The sequence below is a fragment of the Zeus faber genome (genome assembly GCF_960531495.2).
Source record: "Zeus faber genome assembly, chromosome: 10".
In the NCBI taxonomy this organism is placed as follows: Eukaryota; Metazoa; Chordata; class Actinopteri; order Zeiformes; family Zeidae; genus Zeus; species Zeus faber.
The window spans coordinates 12,215,554-12,237,849 of NC_137199.1; the positions used below are offsets into that span (position 1 = coordinate 12,215,554).

General features: G+C 42.7%; 1 protein-coding gene across 1 annotated transcript in view; it reads left to right on the forward strand.

Annotated features, from left to right (window-relative positions):
- Positions 1-22,296, forward strand: part of slc44a1b (solute carrier family 44 member 1b) — a gene marked incomplete at both ends in the record, with an annotated part of 35,334 nt that overhangs the window by 5,157 nt on the left and 7,881 nt on the right. Inside the window, 6 exons of the mRNA XM_080008617.1 lie at positions 1,028-1,170; positions 17,196-17,332; positions 18,969-19,062; positions 19,318-19,487; positions 20,928-21,017; positions 21,260-21,417. Of these exons, the coding sequence (XP_079864743.1) occupies positions 1,028-1,170; positions 17,196-17,332; positions 18,969-19,062; positions 19,318-19,487; positions 20,928-21,017; positions 21,260-21,417 (792 nt within the window). The remainder of the gene's footprint in view (positions 1-1,027; positions 1,171-17,195; positions 17,333-18,968; positions 19,063-19,317; positions 19,488-20,927; positions 21,018-21,259; positions 21,418-22,296) is intronic.

A 22,296-nucleotide genomic window follows, 5' to 3' on the forward strand; every position in this document is an offset into this window, starting at 1 on the left:
GTGAAATGCCGACGACTCCCTCATTGGTTTGTTCAAACTTAAGTCATACCTTAATGTTGAGAAAACACTTCAATACAAATAGAAAATGTAAATATTCTACATATTCCACAATTTAAAATCAGTATTTATTGACGCAAACACTGTTTTGTTTTTTCCATGTTTTTTTAGTTGATATGGCGCCGCTGACCTTGAATTCGGACAAGTCAGGTGCTCGGGTTCACCCAAACTTTTGTATTTGGAGTTCAGAGATGGATAACCCTTCAAATTGCTTGATTGCACAATAAAGCCTTGTCGTTTTATGCATTTGGGACGGAGCTCAGTAGAGCTTGAAGATTAAAGACACCAGGATGTTAAAGATGAATGAGAAATGGGGGAAGGCTTTTCAGTTGTTCTTTGTCGGACTGAGATTTACACACACACACACACACACACACACACACACACACCCAAATATGCTCTGCGTTCACACACTGAAGACAAAAATATTCTCACAATGTGAAACACACTCTCTCTCTCTCTCTCTCTCTCTCTCTTTCTCGCTCACCCCGATGGTTAACTGCTCCATCTCCTAATGCAAAACACACACACACACACACACACACACACGCGCACACACACACAACATCATACACTCATTCTCACGCAAGCACACAATGGCACTTCTGCAATCTCTTTGTAACTTGAAAGCACTGAGGTATGCACCGACATACCATCAGCTAAATCATTCAGACACCGTTAGGAGAGGAGCTAGTGCCCCAGACCGGCTGCAGGATAAAAGTTCCCTCATTGCGGAATATCAACATGACACCACTGAGAAACCTTCTTATTCAACCACCAGCTAAAGTGGCCGACTGGACTCCAAACTACACCAGCCACGCAGGATATGGAGTGAAAAGCTTTTTAGATGATCTTTGGTGACCTGGCAAAGGGGCTGGTTTGGGGAAAGCTGCTAGTCTCAGGGCTGGTAAGAATGGGCCATCATTTTGTTTGGTTGAGTGCTGATTGGTGCTTATGTATTCCCCCTCAGGGCAGCATCTGTGGCTTCACCATCGTCACCGGGGGCGCCGCGCGCCTCGTCTACGGTTATGACAGCTACGGCAACACGTGTGGCCAGCGGAACGAGCAGATCGAAGGGGTCCGGCTGAGCGGCATGGACCACACTGACAGGAAGTAAGTTCTGATGACGGCTGTTTCCTCCGAGTCTGGGGTCGTCTCACTTATTATTTGATCAGTGATTATAGCCAGATAAATAGCGGTTAGCCATTGGTGGCTGGCGGGAAGTCTCCCGTTTATAGATTCCCATCCAAATCATTGTTGTCGTTCTATTGGCTTTGTACACTGTTTTACACGAGTCTGTCTACTAAGTACACAGATGTTTATTTTATTCTGTTCAAATTTGAATCTATGCTATTATATTCACTTTTCTTTCTTCACCATTGTCAACAAGCAGAACTGTGTCTGTAGGCTGCAACGTCCCCTACAGACATTCCTGACAGATTATCAGCCAATGATAGAACTGTAGCTTCCACTTTGCCAAAATAAAATTGGGGGATTTCAGGGAGAAAAAAAACACATTTGTTTGTAATTATTATTAATTGTTATTAATGAGTTATGTGAATAATTTAAAATGTCACCTTTAATTAACATCAGGGATGACATTTGAATACACATTGTTTACCCCAATGAAAATACACAAATTATTTATTTATCCAAGGAATTGGTTTGACTGAGCTGCATTTTAGGTATTAGGCATTCATTCCACACATGGTTGGGTGATGAGTTAGGGTTAGAAGTGTGTGTGTGTGTGTGTGTGTGTGTGTGTGTGTGTGTGTGTGTGTGTGTGTGTGTGTGTGTGTGTGTGTCTGTGTGTGTGTGTGTGTGTGTGTGTGTGTGTGTGTGTGTGTGTGTCTGTGTGTGTGTGTGTGTGTGTGTGTGTGTGGATCGATCTATCCCAACATCTACCTATCTATTCAAAATCAACCCTACATTAAAATGTAGGGTTCACCACTTGGAACACCGGCCATTTTAGATACTAAGTAGAAATTCTACAATGCAAAGTATGAATTGCGATGTGGGACTATGGTGTGGTGATTTCATCACTGAGTGTGGTGATTTCATCACTGAGAGGCGCTTAGCGATTTGTCCTTGAATATGGTCCTTGGAAACTTCCCAGAAGGACCACTGTCTGGGTTTGGGTTTGAGACCTTACTCAGAGACTTCTAGATAGTTGTTGTTGAGGGATGGCAGAGTCCGTCTCCTGTCTTCCATCTTATTCAGACCAGCCACCCTTGCTGCCTGCAAAACCCTGCTTGTCTCCTCTCTGAAGCACAGGGCTGGAATTCTTTGTAATTGTGTCCATCTGTCTGCTCCTGTGGTCTCCAGTGTGTCTCTGTGTGCATCATCATCATCATACGTTTAACCAGAGAGCAAGAAAGGACTAATTAACCTCGGCCAGTTCAGCGTTGAAAAGCCACCCTGTCTAGACACACAGCCCTGGATGGGACTAAGGTTGTAGATCAGTGCGAGTCGACCCAGGAAAGAGTGGAGGAGGCGGGTAAGCCGGGAGGTCGTACGTGTATTATTTCTCCGTAGCCTTGGGCGAGGTGACACAGCGGCGCTCACCTTGGGCGGTGGCCCTGCCTGTGAACCAGACCTGTTTGAATTAGATTAGATGAAATTTTAATGAACCCCACAGGCACAGTGGGTCCTCGCGACTGCGAAGAAGTAGGGTCGAGATAAGACCCGGATGACGGAGAGTGAGTGCCGAAGCCGATAAAAGAACGGTAATTACGATGACGGGCGGTTTAGAAATGGCACAACAAATGAGACGGTTAGATGTGCTGTGTCTTTGTTGACAGAATTGTGTATTTCAGCAGAAAAAAGCTATTAATAATACCCGATGTACAGATAGATGAATTAATGTGTTCGGACACGCACATATGCACTGTTGTGTTTATATACGACCTGCGTCTAAACATCTATATTGAATTGCGTGGAATATGCAGATGTGCAATTGATCGCCTATATATATACCAACATACATTCACAGCTATGTATGTATATCAGAGACATGCACACGTATATGAAACATACACAGAAACGCGTACACTTGTATGCTTATTAAAGCACCAATAGTCATCCCCCAAATATCTGAAAGACAGATGAGTGGGGCAGTAGAGAGAGAATCGAGGTGTGTGTGTCTGTGTGTGTGTGTGTGTGTGTCTGTGTGTGTGTGTGTGTGTGTGTGTGTGTGTGTGTGTGTGTGTGTGTGTGTGTGTGTGTGTGTGTGTGTGTGTGTGTACAACCTGACGGCTCCTGTACCAGCCAGGTGCCGTCTCCGTCTTCCAGGATGAGACCCTCACTGGAGTTCTCTGTCTGTCTCTGCTCTTGTGCTTTCCGCTGTTCTCTCGCTCTACTTCCCTTGACCTCTTTCTCTAATTCTGCCTCATTGAATTTCTCTGCTCCTTCCCTCTCTCTCGCCGCACCTTTCCTCATCATTCTGTCTTTTGTCTCCGGTACTCCTCTTTCTCCATGGGCTTCCGTGTTTGTATCCTCCTCTCTCCTTCTTCTTCAGTTTTCCTCTGTTATGTTGGTTCGCACAGCTTGCGTTCACTTCCTCTCTCTCGTCCTGGTTTTCTTCCAGCTGGCGCTGCTGTTCCTTAGCTTTTACACCCCAGAGTCGGGTGCTTTGTTGTTTTCCCGTTTCCCATGATTCTCTTCTGCTTTGATATAGTTCAACTGCTCCTCTATTTATTACATGTTCATCTAGTCTTCACAAATAATTATGATATCAGTTGGGGTGGGACAATACACACAACCTGTGAACCAATATACCAATTTAGGGTTCGTTGTATGATCTAGATATCATATGAGTGTGAGTGAGACACATCTCAAACCAACATCAGAGTCATCTGATGTCTGAAACCATTATGTCCAAATGTTCACCAGCATTGATTATAATGGGAGTGAAGGGGGAATAGCAGAAAGGGTCCAAAAATAAATTTCACTGGCCCCAGAGATTAATTATTTTATGGATACATTGCAAAAGCCCAAAACACGTAGCTTTGGTTTCCAGTTATATTTCTACCATTAAACTTTTAAATTTTCTGTGCCCGGTGTTTCACTGCACTAGAAATGTCTCTCTAATCCTGAAAGGCACATTTCAGGACTCCCCTAGGTGCTCAGGTTCCTGTTAATAGACGAGATAAAAGTAAAACACCTTGTAAACAATTTTGGCGATTAACTCAACAGCAATGAAGTTATGTATTTGCTTATTTTCACACCATTGGGTATTTTACACATTTCTACACTGCCATGTGCTATAATATGTATTCCACCTCATTCAGTCAACCCAGGGATGTTATATATCAATAACATGTTATTACAACCAGGATGACTAGACAACATTCAAAAATGGAATTATGATTTTTATGTCAACAAGAGACAACAAGGTTGTTCTTAATGGGATACTTTTCTCGGTTCACGAGCTCCTCACGTTCAGATTGTTCATTGGGCCGCCTGGACCCTGATGCTCTGCGGCTCCATGCAAAGTAAGGGTTATTAAATCAAATGCAATGTGATGCAATGTACAAGCCACATCTCAAAAAACACAATCAGCATGACCCTAATGTATTCACTGAAGTACCACATGCTAAAATATAATTATGCTTTCCTTTTAACTAATTATGTTTTGTAATAAACAGTGCTACGACGCACAGCAGGCTCGACTGCTGAAGCTATACTGTAAATCGAACGTTAAAAGGGCCGTTGTTGATTTACAGATTTTATCTTGGGGAAAACAACTATTGTTATGTTGTAATTATGAGAAGATGACCCAGCGATCTTGAGAAATAACGCAAGTCTTAACATCTTCTTTTGTCATATTTTAAAATAAAGTTGGTTCTCCGTGGAGGAAATTCCTTCCCACATGGTCCCTGAAAGTCTCCACATTATTCAGAGTTATATAATAATGGCACTTTATAAAAAGCTATTTGTAAACAAATGGTTTGACCCTTCAAAGTTCTATATCTCTGTATCAAATGTAAAAACATTTTACTCATACTGAAATGGAAATGATTGCTTCAGAAGTTGAAGCTCGGAAAAAAGCGCCCTTTTTCGGTAGTGGCTCCTCTGAAGTGACTGGTGGGTGGCAGGGGCGGGGTTTGAACTGAAATAACGGAGGCAGCGAATGCCGTGTCTCCTGAGGTTCTGCACTTTGGCTGAAGTGAAAACGAAATTGCTTGGATATAGAAGTCGATTTTTCTGTTTCTGGATTGAATGGAGTGGTTGGATGGTACTCTGATGTCCACATGGGCGCAATCTACTGCTCCAATCGTGTTTGGCATCTCCGCCATGCCATAGAATCCCCTCTACACGGTCGCCCCGTGCTTTGTTATGAGCGAATTCTATATATTAGGGGCATCAGTCTTATGATGCCATTCACATCTTTTGGGATAGCAAGTGTGAAATAGATTGCATGAATTGTTGTCGAGATAATTGAAGAACATACGGACAGATTCCTCCCTTTACAGTCAGATAAAGAATGGCTTCTCTTGATATTCAAAACCAGGTGATTAGTAAATATTATCTCTAGTTTAATGCTGTATTGTATAATATTGAAGATTTACCCATTTTTATTTGTGTTTTTAATATGCCAATTACATGTAGTTAAGATTTAGCTAAATATTCTTTTAGGACTGAAAGTCCTTGATTGATCTGTGTGTGCAAGTTTTTATTAATTCATTATTTTAATTTATTTTATTTTATTTTGTATACCCTTATCAGTCCCACAATGGGGAAATTTGCAATTTCTCTGCATTTACCCATCCTAGTAGCCGATATATCTAGGAGCAGTGGGCTGCCATATGGAGGCGCCCGGGGAGCAGTAAGGGGGTTAAGTGTCTTCAAGGTTCAAGGATACATCAGTTAGAAGTTAGGCAGATCTATATTTGTTTGTAGAGTAAGGACATTGATGATTTCCAAAATTGATCTTAAAAGGTTCCTACACAGTGTAAGCACAGATTTGTACAAACGTACTGTTCCTGAACAAGGCCCAGTGATTTGAAACACAGTGTTGATAACGCTAGGGAAATAAATACCCACCTTTATTGATATTTAAAAATTACAAAGGTTACTAATCAATAGGGCTGGGTATTGGTGCTCAATACCTTTTTTAAGGTGTCGACCGAAATAACCCAATACCAAGTAGTATAGAAACTTTCAAACGATACCTGCATTCGATCCTTTTTTGTACCCAGATCTAGGAAAAATGACTTTGTTTGGTTTTTCTCACAGCCAATCAACGCAAGCGTTCTTCCATTTAATGCGACGTGTGATTGGCTGACCACCGCAGCAGCAGCCAGGTCAGGCTCAAAATTTTTCCAAGTCTGGTGTCCATATGAACAATGAAAGAGGTTTTCCACGCTGTAATCATTCCTTCTGTACTGGCTATCTGTTCAAAATGACACTGCCCCAGTACTTCATTGTACAGTTTTGTACATATATTTAATTTAAAAATTTTAAAAAGTATTTGTGTAAAATTCATTTGGATGGGGAGGAGTGGTGGCATTTTACGCAACTGAATGATTTGCATGATGGGTAAAGTAGAAAAAAAAGGTATTGAATGAAGTACAGGTACTCCTCACTTAATGACCTACCTGTTTAACGACCTTCGGACTTACGCCCAGCTCTCTGACAAGTCGGTATTGTGCGATGCGTACAATGCGGCGTCTCAGCGTCAAGCATCTCATCGCACATCACCGTTCTCAGTCTCAGTCTCGTTCCCGCAGTCAGTCAGTATTCAATACACTAGCCTTCGCTAGTGTCTACACACTAGCGAACTAGTCTACACTAGTGTCCTCACTTATCGACCAATTCGCTTAATGACCTGGTCCTAGGAACAGAACTCGGTCGGTAAGTGAGGAGTACCTGTACTCTAGTGGTATTGCTATCATTTTAGAGGTACTGGTATTGGTACTGGTATCGTAATTTTTTAAACAATACCCAGCCATACCAATCAAGTACTTTACCAGTAGTTTCAGTGGAAACAATTATAAAGAAAATAAAATAAAACTATAAAAAAAAGTGATACTGCTGAGATCAACCAAGCCTTCTACGTGTTTGGTCAGTTTCTCCATCCTGGAAAGGTGTTCTTTGTGCTTCAACAAACAGGAGCAGGCAACATGTCCACATGGTGTCAGACTCCTGCCGGTTAACCAGGTCCACATCCAGAACACAGCCTGAATAATCAGCCCTGAGCACAACTGCCTGGATCCTGATTGGTCCCTCAGTGGGTGCCAGGACTACTTAAAAAAATAAAAATAAAGAAAACGAAGGAAAAAACCTACATAATGTTGGAGAATTCTCACTGTGTGGTCAGTGAGGTTAACCTGTCCGCTACAGGAAAACAAACTGAGTAATAAAGATATTTATTCTGCAGAATAAAGACAAAGATACAAAGCTGCTTCAAAACAGAGGGCTGATCAGTCAGCCCTTACTTCTGTTGAAGAGGCCTTTATAGAGAAGAGAGGTTGTGTCACATTGGTCAGCTTGTCATTAACAGGACTATGCCCCCTCAATCATATCCCCGGGTGTTTCTCTCATACAATGGTTTAACAGTCAAACTCAGGTCACAGGTACAAACCTACTGTGTCATAAAACAAACCACAATGCTCTGTCAAGCCCCTGGGGCCACCCTTATCTCCACACGAGGTTGAGTGAAGATGAAATATGATCTGGTCTTTATAATACAGGATAGCATTATCTAAAAGAACAGTGTCTCTTCCTATGAGCTCTGAGACGCTTATTAAAAAAAATCCAAGCAGTGTGTTAAAAGCTACATAACATACAAAAAGGCTATTGTCCTATATAAAACATGTGTAATGTGAAACATCATTCAAAGAATTGATAATCTGCATTTTTCTCTCACAATAATCTCCACAGGTCTGCAGTGTGGTATAAGGGCAAGTGAGAAGTGATGTCCAACTTCAAGGCGTTAGTGCTTCAGCTTAAGCCAGGGACAATATTAATATTGAGCACTCTTAGCAGTTTTTGATGGGAAACTTAAAGCTAAATTTGGCGGCACCAACACCGCCTCATCTCCACTGCATTAGTCGTCATACAAATCCATTAATTTTGCTTTCAGGTTCATGTTTGTCTTGAACGTAATGTGATGATTTTCTGGAGCACGGCATAGAGGCATAAAAATCACACTGGCTGGGAGCGTTACCAAGACCATGCCATAGTGAACCGTTCATGGGGTGGTGATTGAACAGAGATTTACATGTGTGGGTGTGAGGGGCGTTTCCTTCAAAAAGAGTCCGGACTGTTTTGAGAGCTTGAAACTTCAGCATGCGGTCACGGTGGACTCACTGGCACTGATCGACAACAATTGCAAATCCTTGACTCTTTTACTGTCTATCATGGTCAATTTGTGCAACAAGCAAATACTTATTGTGGCTTGTGAGCGGTCAAAAGTTCAACCTCTTTGAATTCACGACTTTTTTTCCTGTTGTTTTTCTATTAATTATTCTTTTGGTTGAGAGTGTGTGTCTTTAAAATTCTTGTAATGTAGTTGACACAGTGAGCTGAAAAAGGTTGATATGCTGCAATGAAATGAGTGGAATGATGTTGCAAATCACTTGCATAATATCTGGAAATAGTCTTTCAGAGTAGAGGGCATCAAATTTCTGCTCCTCTCTTTAAGGAGTTACTTAGTTCTGGGACAGTCAATTAATCTCAAATGAAAGAAAATAAGAAACAACCGTTTATTTTCAAGATTTTTGGGCTTGACAGACACAAACCAGGACAGTAAATAAGACTAAATACAGCCTGGTTCCCTGGCCGTCTGGGATAGTAGTTTGCAGTTTGTCTGTCAGCAGTTAGTGTTACAAATTTGCTTTTACGATCATAAAGTAATTTGCAAAATATGCAAAAGTGATGACATCGCAAAACAATTAAGTTTGTGTCACAATATGGGGGTGTCCTAGTGGCTTAACCAGATAAGCATGTGTACCATATAGGCAAAATCTGCAGCAACCCAGGTTCAAATCCAGCCTGTAGTCATTTGCTGTGTCTCTCTCCCTCTGTCTACCCCCCATTTCTCTCTTCAGTGCTCTCTACAGTAATATAAAAAAAATAAAGGTGTGGCTATATGTAAGTGTTTAGCATCAAATAATATGTTGGCTTTTTATTCCTGCACAGATGTATGTGGGGGCATGTGCAGTATCCAGACCATGGGCGCCAAATTGTACCATGTAGTGGTATGTTTCATTCCAAAAGTAAACTGAACGTAAAATAACATACATTAAAAAAAAAATAAAAACACACTGTTCAGGGCTTGAGCTTAAGCTTCGGGCAAGTAGCTGAGATGTTTTACTTGTCTGAATTGGAAAATGTAGGCCTATTTAAAAAAAATAAGTTAAACCAACAAGGATTTGGACAATTATTATGATTTAGTAACGTACAAAACATAGAATTAACAGGTTACAATTAAAATAAATAAGGTATATATTTACAGACGTGGACAAATTTGTTGGTGCCCTTACAGCTCATTGAAACAATGCTTCCTTCCTCCTGAAAAGAGAAATTAAAAGCAATTTTCTCATGTATACCTGCATGCCTTTGGTATGTCATAGAGTAAAGCAAATAAACTGTGAAAAGAGATAAATCATTGCAAAATAGATCAATTATATTCTAAAATGGCCTGGACAGATTTGTTGGTACCCCTTGGAAAAGATTATAAATAATTGGATTATAGTGATATTTCAAACGAACTGTTTTCTTTAATTGGTATCACACATGTCTTCCATCCTATAATCAGTCATTCAGCCTATTCAAATGGAGAAAGGTAGTCACTCTGCTGCAAAGGAGAGAGTTGTCTGAGGAGATCAGAAAGAAAATTATAGACAAGCATGTTAAAGGTAAAGGCTATAAGACCATCTTAAAGCAGCTTGATGTTCTTGTGACTACAGTTGCAAATATTATTTAGAAGTTTAAGGTCCATGGGACTGTAGCCAACCTCCCTGGATGCGGCCACAAGAGGAAAATCAGAACAGAAGGAGAGTGCGAATGGTAGAAAAAGAGCCAAGGACAACTTCCAAACAGGTCCAAGTTGAACTCCAAGGTCAAGGTACATCAGTGTCCCATCACACCAACCGTCGCTTTTGAGTGACAGTTGGCTCCATGGAAGAAGACCCGGGAGGACTCCACTTTTGACAAGCCACAATGCTTCTGGGAGAATGTCCTTTGGACAGATGAGTCAAAACTGGAGCTATTTGGCAAGTCACATCAGCTCTATTTTCACTGACGAAAAAATGTAGCTTTCAAAGAAAAGAACACCATAACCTACTGCGAAACATGGAGGAGGCTCGGTTATGTTTTGGAGCTTCTTTGCTGCATCTGGCACGGTGTGCCTTGAATCTGTGCAAGGTACAATGAAATCTCAAGACTATCAAGGCATTCTGGAGCCAAAGGTACTGCTCAATGTCAGAAAGCTCTGTCTCAGTCGCAGGTCATGGGTCCTCCAACAGGATGATGACCCAAAACACAGAGCTTAACACACTCAAGAATGGATAAGAACAAAACATTGGACTATTCTGAATAGGCCTTCTATGAACCCTGATCTGAATCCCATTGATCATCTATGGAAAGAGCTGAAGAAGAGCTGAGAAGGCACCCTTCAAACCTGAGACAGCTAGAGCAGTTTGCTCAGGAAGAGTGGGCCAACCTACCTGTTGACAGGTGCAGAAGTCTCATTGAGAGCTACAGAAATCGCCGATTGACGGTCCAATCACCAGGGTGCAGTGGGAGTAGGAGGGGGTGGGGGGAGTTACGTCACAGCCCACCAGTGAAATAACAGCAAGCACGACGTGGAAAGACATATTTATTCATCTTTATTAAATAATTATTGAGGATAAATCATTATTGATGTTAGAATTATATTTTGTTTAAAGATTTCGAATAATCATATTGAGTGTGGCTCAGAAGATGACGGAGCATTGAATGACAACAGAGCAAGAAAAGTATTGGGAAAATAACATTTAATTTAAAACAATAGGATAGGATTGTTCTTTCATTAAATGCCTTGCTTTCATTATAATTGTCTAATTTGTTTTAGAGGATTTAAATTGTGGCCAGTCACATTAAATCATTATAAATAATGTAAAAAAAAATTAGTAGTGCAATAAATATAAACAAAATATTTCATACAATTTCATAGATTAAATAAATGCTTGTGAAAGAGACAAACTTTTCACTGCAGGAGCATCTCTTCTCCTCTGCCACCACGTCTGTGTTCGCTCTGTATGTTCTTCTCCAAACAACACTTTTTTTTCCTCATTCTATTCATCATATCACAGCGTCGTGTTCCATTTAACATTATTATCTTATCTTTGATATCACAATCCTGATATTATCCATAACGTAACTACTTCTCACAAGCTTCTGGTCTCTGTTCTGCCCTCTCAAGTGGACAAATCAAGTGGACACATTGCACAATATATCATATTATCATAAGCTACGGCTCCTGTGCCTCCCGCCTGAACAATACAATACACAGTTTATTTTCAGATAACGCCACAGAGATCACATTTAATTTTCACTTGCCCAAAAACAGAATTGACTTGCCCTGGGCAAGCGGGCAAGTGTTAATGTCGAGTCCTGACTGTTTTGGTGCCCACGTTGGTCTTGTTGGTCTTGTCACGTTGGTCTTGCCCATGTTGGCCCACGTTGTGTTCTTGACTGTACCAACGGTTGTTGTCGTTGGTACAGTCGGTACCGTCAGAGAGGGAGCAATTGGGCAGTAGAGCATTCCCTGGGGCTATTGTAGATCGGGGCCATTCATAAAACATTTGGGGCTGAAGCCCCGGATGCCCACCCATAACACTACTGTCGTTCTATTACCATAATACCCAAAAGTGGGTATTAACTGGTTGAACCAGACACTACTGGAAAACATTTTACTTCAAACCTTTTCTGGTCTTCAGGGCCAGCTTCACTCCTTAATCACACATCACACACATTAAATAGCAATTATGAGCTTTATTGACACATCTTGAACTTGCCGCTCAGGGTCACATCACTGAGGTGACAGGCAGACACACACACACACACACACACACACACACACACACATACGCACACACATGCTGCTTAACAGATAAACATGACCCCAGGCTCATTGCTGAGATCACTATTGATTAAATACATTGTTGTGTGTTTGCGTGGGTGTGGTTGTGCGTGGGTGTGTGAGTACGATTTTAATAGTGGTGTTTTGACTGAATTGATAAGGATGAACACACACAGACACACTACTCACACACAGCCCAATCAGCAGGAGGCGATTCAGGCTTTTGACTGACTGCTTGCCTGCAGCATTTTCACCTGACACTAAAGTCCACCGAGGCAGCAGCTGTCATGGGATTCAATTAGAGTCTACCCAGCTGTCAATTCTCTCACTCTCTCTCTCTCTCTCTCTCTCTCTCTCCCCTCTCATGATTGCTGTATGGAGCTTGTTGCTAGGCGGTAGTACATCTTGATGCTTCAGTTTTTTTCATCAAGATTATTAACAAATTGGTGTTATTCATTATTTAAGGTGTGCCGTTTATTATAATTGTTATGCATACACGCGGCATGCACAACCGAGGCAGGTGGATGCTTCCTGTAGTAGCGGAGTATCCAGCAGGAGGGCATGGTGTCATCTCTCACAGGGAAAGGTGGCAGCCAGCTCACGCCTGGTGTAAACCGCTTAGTGGATCCACTCCCTCTTAAAGCCCCAGGGTCGTGCACACGTACACTCCATGAACAGGAGGAGGAAGTGCAGCTGAATCATGACTAGCGGCAGGTTTTAGGCCAACTAGAAGACCGGATCCAACTTAAGTCCCAGTCCTTGCAGTTATTGCAACGCTACTGTTAACTCACTACTTCCTCGAACATTGAAATGGGGCAAATGAGTTACTTCAGCATCATCGAAATCACAGCCAATCACACCATTTTCACTGTCAGCCAAGACCCACGTCTGCCCTGCAACTAATCAAATTCATTGCACGTAGTTGGTGCATTTTGAGCATCATGAACCATGTTACACACTTGAATCATGAGTGGGCGCCTCCATGCTGAAATGTCTGTGTCTGTCACATTTAAGCAGCTTCACATGAAAGTCCCGGGCTGGAAAAAAATATGTTAATGGCGACCTTGTTTTTGGCGACATGATAGCACCATTAAATGTCAGTCTAGACTTTCAATAGTGGATCAATTCAAATAAATCTGATACCAATCACTCGGGTTGACTCACAATCATTAAAACATAAGGCTTAGAATCAGTATGTGCTTTTTCCTCACATAACCTTGAGAAAATTGAAAATTGTGTCTACAAAATAACTTCTACTATGACTCAAAATCTTTAAGAACGTTAAAAAAAAAAAAAAAAAAAAAAAAGCCCAGCCGTTCACATGGAGACGGTAGTTTTGTTATCTGCTCGGCTTTAATGCGTTACTCTAACGCCGCCGGGCCCACACTCCGCAGTCTGTGTTTGACAAGCTGTCGCAAGCTCGGTTTTTAAGCCGAGTTTATGCGTCCGGTGTCCGGTGGAAACTAGACTTCCAGACGGATCCGTAGCTGAGCCGGCTTGCTGAGAAGCGGCTGCAACATAGCTCCAAAGTCGGTGATGATTTTTGACCAGTAAACGGGCAGGACTATTTTCAAACGGGTCCCTTGACCTCTCTCATCCAGATATCTGAATGAAATTGGGCTCATTACAACCATAAACCAGTCTCACCTTTACAGCCATGCCTGCCATATGTCAACTACATAGGGTAAGTTAACTTCAGGGTCCTAAACACACCAGGTTCTGCATGCAGTTAAAATGTTATTTTCGCCTTTTCTTTTCTTTTCCCTATTTCTGCACATTGTGGTACCTAAACATTCATGGAATTGTAGAAATTGGGTGTGGCTACAACGCGGAGACACTTATGACTCCAAAGAGCCCATTTGCATTCATGTGTGATGAAATTTGGCCTCATAGTAACCATTTAAATGTGATGATAGCTTTTTTTTTTTTTTTTTTTTTTTTAACTTGACCTTACTGTAAAATACGACCTTTTGTGACCTCTAGGATAATCACCCCCCCCTCATGAAACTCTAGACCCAGAATCTAGACACCTAGGCCATCCAGAAAATGTATGGGATGTCCAGGTACATTGAAGATAAGTGTTTTTTTTTTTTTCTGAGCCATCTCCAATTTTCAAAAGTTATTTATACTGCATCACAGCATTCAATTTTCTAAAGTGTTTTTCAAGGGTGGACCCTTTTTCCACATTCATTTTCCACATTCATTTGATTACACAGCTTTGTACCAAAGCTTTGTACCAAAGCTGTGTAATTGACCAACAAATCTGTCCAGGCCAGCTGTAAACAGTATCAACCCACAACTTGGTGCAGCAACCAATCGCACATAATTGAGCATGGGAGTGGCCATCATAACAATTAAAAATATGTTTATTACCTTTTTAATTTATAGAAAAGATGCATGTCAAATGATTCCTTAGGGGCTCATATTCCTGATGGTGTGAGGCACTTGTATGTGGCACCAACTGCTGACCCCCCCCCCCCACCAAAAAACAAAAACAAAAAAAAACAAAAACAGGCTCCGAGTTTAAACAGGTTAAATTTAGTTTATTCCATCAACAACGGAACAGGACGGCGCATGTCAGGAACAATGAAGCGTAATCCTCAAACATACAGAGAGCAGAGGGACAGAGATATACTATAACTCACATAAATGAATTAAGGGGGCCAAGAAGCGTGTGCGTGTGGCTCTGAAGGCATATGACTCATTGTGACCCGGGTCTGACGGGCGGGAGACCCTCCTCTATCATAACAGAGCAGCTCAGAACCTTCTGGAGAGACAACCAGCGCTGTGTGTCCGCATGCGACCGGCTCCATTTGGCCTCCTGCCTCCTCTTACAGTATTAAATGCACACAGAACATTTGTGTGTGTGTGTGTGTGTGTGTGTGTGTGTGTGGAGTCTGAGAGCTTGTGTGTGTTCTGTTTGAATGTGTGTCGACTTGTGTGAGAGACAAAGAGCATTTGTGTGTGTGTGTCTGTGTGTGTGTGTGGGAGTGTAAGACTGTTTTCTGTGTAGTGTGTATTTTTCAGAGAGAGGAGTGTCTGTGTGTGTGTTAAGACAGGGAGGAGGAGTGCGTGCGTGTGTGTGTGTGTGTGTTTTAAGTAAGCACAGCGTGTCAGACAGATGGCCCCATGTGAAGTTTTCCATTATAAAACTCCCCCTGTTCCCGTCTCCTCTGTGCCCCCCCTGCCAAGGCCAGTAGACTAGTTCCAGCGCCGGCAGCCAACCCTCTCTGTCCGTCTTGTGGCATTTTATCATATCTGCATGAAGAAGGGGTTGTCTGTTGGCCGGTGTGATAACAGACTGTACCAGCTAGAGAGGGGGGGGGGGGGGGGGGGCGTAGGTTTGAGGTCCTTTCAGAAAAACCTTTTTTGTTTGCCTCATCCACTTCCCCCCCAAGTCGGCATTCTAACGATTTTTCTACTCGTCCGTTTTCTTCTTAAAATTTTGAAGGGAACTTTCTGTGCAAATCTTTTGAACAGAGGTGACTCTGGTGGTCAGTGGCCGATGATATGAAATCATTGTTTTTTTGTTTTTTTTTCTTACAGGGCATAATTGCCTTAATTGAAGTGGAATTACCACAGAAGCCTTAATAATGAGCATTTTCCCCCCCCAACAAAAAACACAATAATAAAATGTTGTGACTATAGTTGTGGACTGTGTAAACCCAGTTCATCTCCCTAGACCTACCAAAACATATTACACTGAGGTAGCGAAATTTAAAACTCGACTGCCGGTACCTCCAACCTAAACTAATAAGTCAACGACAGAGAAGGATGCAAGCAAAACAAAAGTCAAAATGGCTGCAGGAGGCAGCCTTCCTATTTGTTGGTTCATAGATGTGAGGACCAGGTCACACAACCGTAGTCCATCACACATGGAACCTGCGGGAGAGAGAGAGAGAGAGAGAGAGAGAGAGAGAGAGAGAGAGAGACAAAAGTATTACAAAAGCATTATTTTAATTTCCGAAAGATGATGATGAACCAATGTCCAGCCCTAAAGTGGAGAATATGGTGTATAGCGAGACTCCATACCAAACCAAAACAAGCGCGTGTTATACCATTTTCACCACCAACATTACCGCTCAAAATAGGGGATTGACATCTTTCCCATTGCCAGGAAACATGCAGTTTTTTTTCTGGTGGGTCACGTTCGACGTCACAAATACGTCGGAAAAAATGGGCGTGTCATGGTTCCAGTGTGATTGGGAACAAAACAGTGGAGGATACAGCTACTTAAACAAACAACGACATAAAAACTATAAAACTTGAAAAACAAAAAGTATGTTGAGCCGTTCAAAAGACTTGTTCATAAACGACCAAATACTACAGTAGAAGCAGCATGGCGCACCCCATGCTGCCGGGGCACGCACCTGTCCTTTGGCGGTGGTGAGCTGGGACCAGCGGGGAGCGTGGGGGTTCTCCGCCGTGGTCCCCCCGGTGTGATCCCTACACTCACAACAAAAAAGTCAAGAACTTCTGATTTTAGATTATAAATGGAATAAGAAATGATGGAATGTTACACGGATATTACTGTCTATTTACGCGACAACGTACGGAATGTCAACGTGCGTCTCATCGCGCAGGCAAAGGGGCCAAAATTTGAGAGAGCCGATTGGATGTGGAGCCGATTAAAACCCGGGTCTTTTCCTTTCGACAAAATACATTATACATTATATCTTGGACAAAATACACCGCAAGGCGTTATTTATGAAAAGTTGTGTTCTTGAAGTGGTTGGATGCCAGACTTGTTTTGAATCGTGGCGATGTACTGTGCGGGCTCATTGCTTGTGCAGTTGAAAACCTCAGCACCATTTTTCTACACCTGTGGTCATTGGCTTTATTGCTTTGACCAATACAGTGCCACCTACTGGTCAAACCATGCAGACACACCCACGACACCCGACGGCTCCATCCTCCTCACAGTGAAGGAAATAATTGAGATTATATTGCACCCCATCAAGTCTGCAGCTTCCACACATCTAGTGTAATGTTATATCTGAGGTACAACAGATATATTTTTTGAATACATGAATCTATAACTTTCTCTCTATTCTGCTTTTCCCTACAGATATGTCTTCTTTCTGGATCCCTGCAACATTGACATTGTGCAGAGGAAAATCAAGTCCCTGGCTCTGTGTGTGTCGCTGTGTCCCAGCGAAGAGATGAAGACCTACCAGGACCTCAAGTCATTCGCCATGGTCAACGGTGAGCAAATCCCAGAAATAACTGTCGGTTGCTATGGAAAAATATTTTCCATTTTCCCATTTTATGCTCACCATTGACTTACAAGTGACTTTCAGTGTTTATTTGAAAAATGATGGGATACATTTTGATACCTTTGCTGCCCTGTAATGCAAGAGCTATTAAATGATTTACTTCCTTTAAAAGAAAACATTCATATTCATTCAGAAAAGCGTTATAGAGGATCTCGGCAGAAAAAAACACTGTATAATAACGTCTTTTAGAAGTCTCAAATTGAATTTGCTGATATCTGCAGACGGCCTAAGTGGGAAAGACACGAGTGAGCAGAATTAAAAGCCTCATAAGGATTCAGGGAATGTCGGCGAGGTCGCTGGTGACCGACCAGACCTCCATCACGTCACGCTAATGATCTACACTCCCTCCTCAAGCTCCTCGCTGACACACAAACAAGACCCCGTGACACGACGCAAAATAATGCCGTCCTTTCTCTCGCCGCACGCGCGCACACATATATGGAGAGACACACACGCACCCTGCAAACATACGTACACACATGCGCACACACAAGCTCACGCATGTATACGCACACATTTCTCACTTATTCTTTGTTTTACTCTCCCCATCCCTCTGTGTCTCCTGCTCTCCTCCCGTTCCTTTGTTGCGGGTCTCTCTCCCATCTCCCTGGCGCGTGCACGCATCACACACACACAGACAGACACACACACAGACAGACGCACACACACACACACACACACACACACACACACACACACTCACACACACACACACAGACCCTCACTGTTTTCTCAGAGTGGACAGTATATTAACAAAGGCAGCGTTAAGCCCTGCTCCACCTCCGGTTGTATCGGTCGTATTGTTGGTGCCACCCTGGCCCACCGTCCGCCTGCCAAGATGGCAGCTCTCCTGGCCATGGGGCTGAAGGTCATAACTGTGACCCGGCTGAATCTATGGTCCCCTGTCTCTCCCTGAAGGAGCCTCCCCCTTCTCCTTCTGTTGAGCCACAAAATGGGTTTCAAATAAAGGAAAAAAAAAAAACCCCAAAAAAATTATTTAGTAAGATCCATGACAAAACACAATGGATGGGTTGCAGAGGTCACTCGGAGCTTCTCTCTCGTAATATGTACAATATACTGTATATGTCAAGTAGATACGGTTTATTATAAATGTCACAGTTTTGAAGAAACCTTTTGACCTTTAGTTTGGCTTTACTGTCAATGCCATCTTGGCAGGATGGAGCTTAACAGGTGCAGGGGTTGGGGGTTCTGACCAGACACCTGTCAATCAAGGTGACCACAGGCCCAAACATCCACATCTTTCTAATAATAACGACAATTTTACAATAACAGTAAAAGTGATAGTCACCACCCAGACATTAGACAGGCACCCACACCCATATGAAGAAGTAAACTTGTATATTAAGACCCTACATTGATTTTATTATTTTTCCATTGATTCCATCAATCTTTTTTTTCTGACTCATCTAGTGGCCATTGGTTGAACTGCAGTTTAAAGCACTTCTGCTTCGGCAACCCCCCCAGGCGTAATGGTTGCCGCTTGGTACATAATGATGATCAGTAACTCAACCATTATTGATCAGTTACCCTGGATCCTCCTCTAGGCTCGGAGCTGTGTTCCTATGAGCTGGCGGGCCATAAGTACCCCGGCCTCCCAGAGAGATTCTCCAAATGCCCCAAACTCCCCGTCCCGCCCAGGTAGGATGTGACTGACATGACGTGTAATAATGTTGTTTTCTCTTCGCGTGGTTTCTATATATTTTATTCATACACATTTTTTGCTTTTAAGTGGGAACTTATTCATCGGGTTCAAGTGTTAGCATTTGAGTGAGTTGAGAAGCACAGCACCGGGATCAGTATTGGACTCGGTGGGTCGCTGTTTGTCGACGGGAAAAATCACTCGGATCCTCGGTAACCTTTGACCTTTGACCCTGTCTCTCCCGCCCCCCACAGCAAAGCGCTACCCGTGTTTAATCGCTGCACGCCAGTCGACATCTCCTGCTACGCCAAGTTTGCCCAGGCCGTTGTGACCTTTGTCAGCGACAACAGCGTACTGCATCGGCTGATCGCTGGCGTGATGGCCAGCAAGGAGATCATCATCGGCCTCTGTCTGCTGGCGCTGGGTAAGCCGCCGTCCGCCATGGTTAAACTGTCTGGTTATGAAATTCTGCTTTTATTTTTTAAGTCCAAATGAAACAGGCCATTCAGTGTAAATAATATCACAGTGATACTTAAGTAACTGTGACTCTTTCGATCACAGTTTCACTGTTGCCACCCTGGCTATAACAAAGACAAAGAGGGAAGGTTAAATCAATCATATTTGATCATCAGAAAAATCGAATCAGATCGGGGTCCCACAAACAAAATCGTGTCCACTGGTCCTCGGCTGTAACGCGCGTTAAATTGAGGGTCCTCGATGTGAGGTTGGTCGAGAATCAATCGATCGAATAACCTCTTGGTTTCATGGGGACCGCCCTGAGTCGGGGCCGTTCTCCGAGTCCTGCGGGCGGAGCCAGCCGCTGCCGGTGTGGTGTTGTCTCGCTGAATTTCGGCTCAGTCTGCAGGTCACACGTCGGCAGCGGAGAAACGGCAACGCTGCACGGGAATTACAGCCGAGTCATCACATCGGCGAGTTCCCCCGGGGGAGCTTGTTGCCAGCGGCCTGTCGTCGCGCTGATAGGGAGCTCGCAGGTGAAGGACGTGACGCAACCGTCGTCACGTCCACCGCGGGGTTAAAAGTTCCTCCTTGACCCGCTTGAGAACTACAGAGCCATGAAATGCCAAGTCATTCTCTGTGGTATTTACCTGCGAACAGAGAAGATTTGTGATTTAAAAAAAAAGAAAGAATAGGAAGCTTTAAGGAACTTGGACAAATACAAGAGGGCTTTTTTGAAGTGAAATGTCTCTGAAGTTAGATTTTTTTTTTTGAACACCCGTGTGCTCTGGCAGGCTATTAGGCTGTCAATAGAAGGCATTTTATCATCCAGAATGGCAACGGTAATAGGTGTAATTTTCTGTGAAAGGAAGCCATTTTCTTTCAGCAATTCTTCCGGATCATTTGACTGCCACACAAGGACACACCAACAGGCCTTAAGAATCTGACAGGAATTAGTCATGTGTTCCAGCGGTAACTACCTGATCATAAAATGATAAGGAAGGCACACTGGGATCAATGATGAGGACTTTTTTTATTTTTTACTATCACTCTTGTTTTATTTTGTTTTTTGTATTCTTCTTGCATTGTAATGTACGAAATGTGCTAAATAAATAAAGTTTGTTTGATTTATCATCAGGCTAGTATATGAAGAAAGAAGAGAGCTTGCCAAAGCTAAAGTTTGCATACATGATGTGTCTACAGAACTCTTATTACATGGTCAAATCAATGGGAAATGAAATGGAAGTTCAAATCAACCAAGGACTGCAGCAATTTTGCAGATTTTTGTTCAGTCTGTCACGTGAGCGTTCAAAGTGGTGTCGATAAGTTGTCCTCATAAATCCACAGTCATGTTGGGATCTCCTGCTGCTGATCTCCAGCTGACGCTCCTTTGTGTCCCCCCCTGTAGTTCTCTCCATGATCCTCATGGTGATTATCCGCTACATCTCCGCCGTGTTGGTGTGGATCCTCACGGCTCTGGTGGTCCTGGGCTCCCTGGGTGAGGTCACTTCCTGTTTAGCCGAACCCTAACCCCTGCCTTAAATTGCACGCCGAGTATTTCAAAAAGGCCAACGCAGCCCATTTGCCGCTGTTTTATCTCAGTTTTCTAATTATGGCAAGAGCAAGAACATTTATTTTCAAATGGTGGTGAAGTTAGTTGACTTAAACAGTTGAAAAGATGTCATTACATGGTGACCACAGTCCCTCTGTAATTGTGCATTTTTTTTGGTCGGTTTGTAGCCGGTACGAGTGTCCTGTGGTGGCTGTACATCGACCACCGGTTGTATGCCAACGACACCACGACCAAAGTGACCAAGGAAAGCAGCCAGGAGGCGGAGATGAGTCGAGACAGCGGCCAGGCCCTGCTGGTGTACGCCATCTCTGCCACAGTCTTCACGGTAGGTCGCCATGGTGACGGGCACGCCGGAGAACGTAGTATCGCACACTTGCCAGTTAGCTGTAGGGCAGCGTAATGTAAGAAAAACTCATTTCTAATCTGGGAAAAAAAAAAGTCTCACTTTAAAAATAATGCAGGGATTTGTGCTGCTTCTATGTGATATTCCAAGCTGGTAACTGACCTGTGGATTAGTAGTGGAGACTGATAAATGTCTCGTTAAAGCCATCCCGAAATAACTGGTGAATATCTATGTTCTTTTCCAACTTCTTCGTTGGTCCAGTGCGTGTATAAAGATGGTTTTAGAATCATACATGCCCTTTTGCACCTCCACTTTCATCCACTATGTTAACATTTATGTTGATTGTACAACATGCATCAACCATTGTAGGGTTTTGGATTTTCAAAGCAGAGAACTCAAAAGTGCTAAATAGATCAAATAAATAAGAAGTCAATCAATTAATGTTTAAATAATGATCCAGATAAATACACGGATAAGAATTAGGCTCTATGCCCAGTGCTTTTTTTTTTACAGCAGTCCCATTCTGAAGCCTCTGCATTCTGAGGGTGTCAAGCGGTGGTTATGGGCTCTATGGTGAAGCTTTGGGCTTTATCGTCTTCTGTCACATCGCACTTTCCCTTTGAGAATCTGCACTTCTCTTGGTTGTGAGATTGAAGCCTGTTTTTGAAAAGCCTGTCAACTCCAAACGTTAAGCTTTTGGTTTGTATAGCCGTTGAGCTGTCAACTTCACTCTTCGTCCATTACATTTTTTTTTTTATGTCTTGTATTTGCACTTATTGTAAATAGTTTACCTAAATAATGCTGATTCGATTCAATAATCTCTACGGGAAGGAAAGTAGAGAATGAGGTTCCACAGTATTT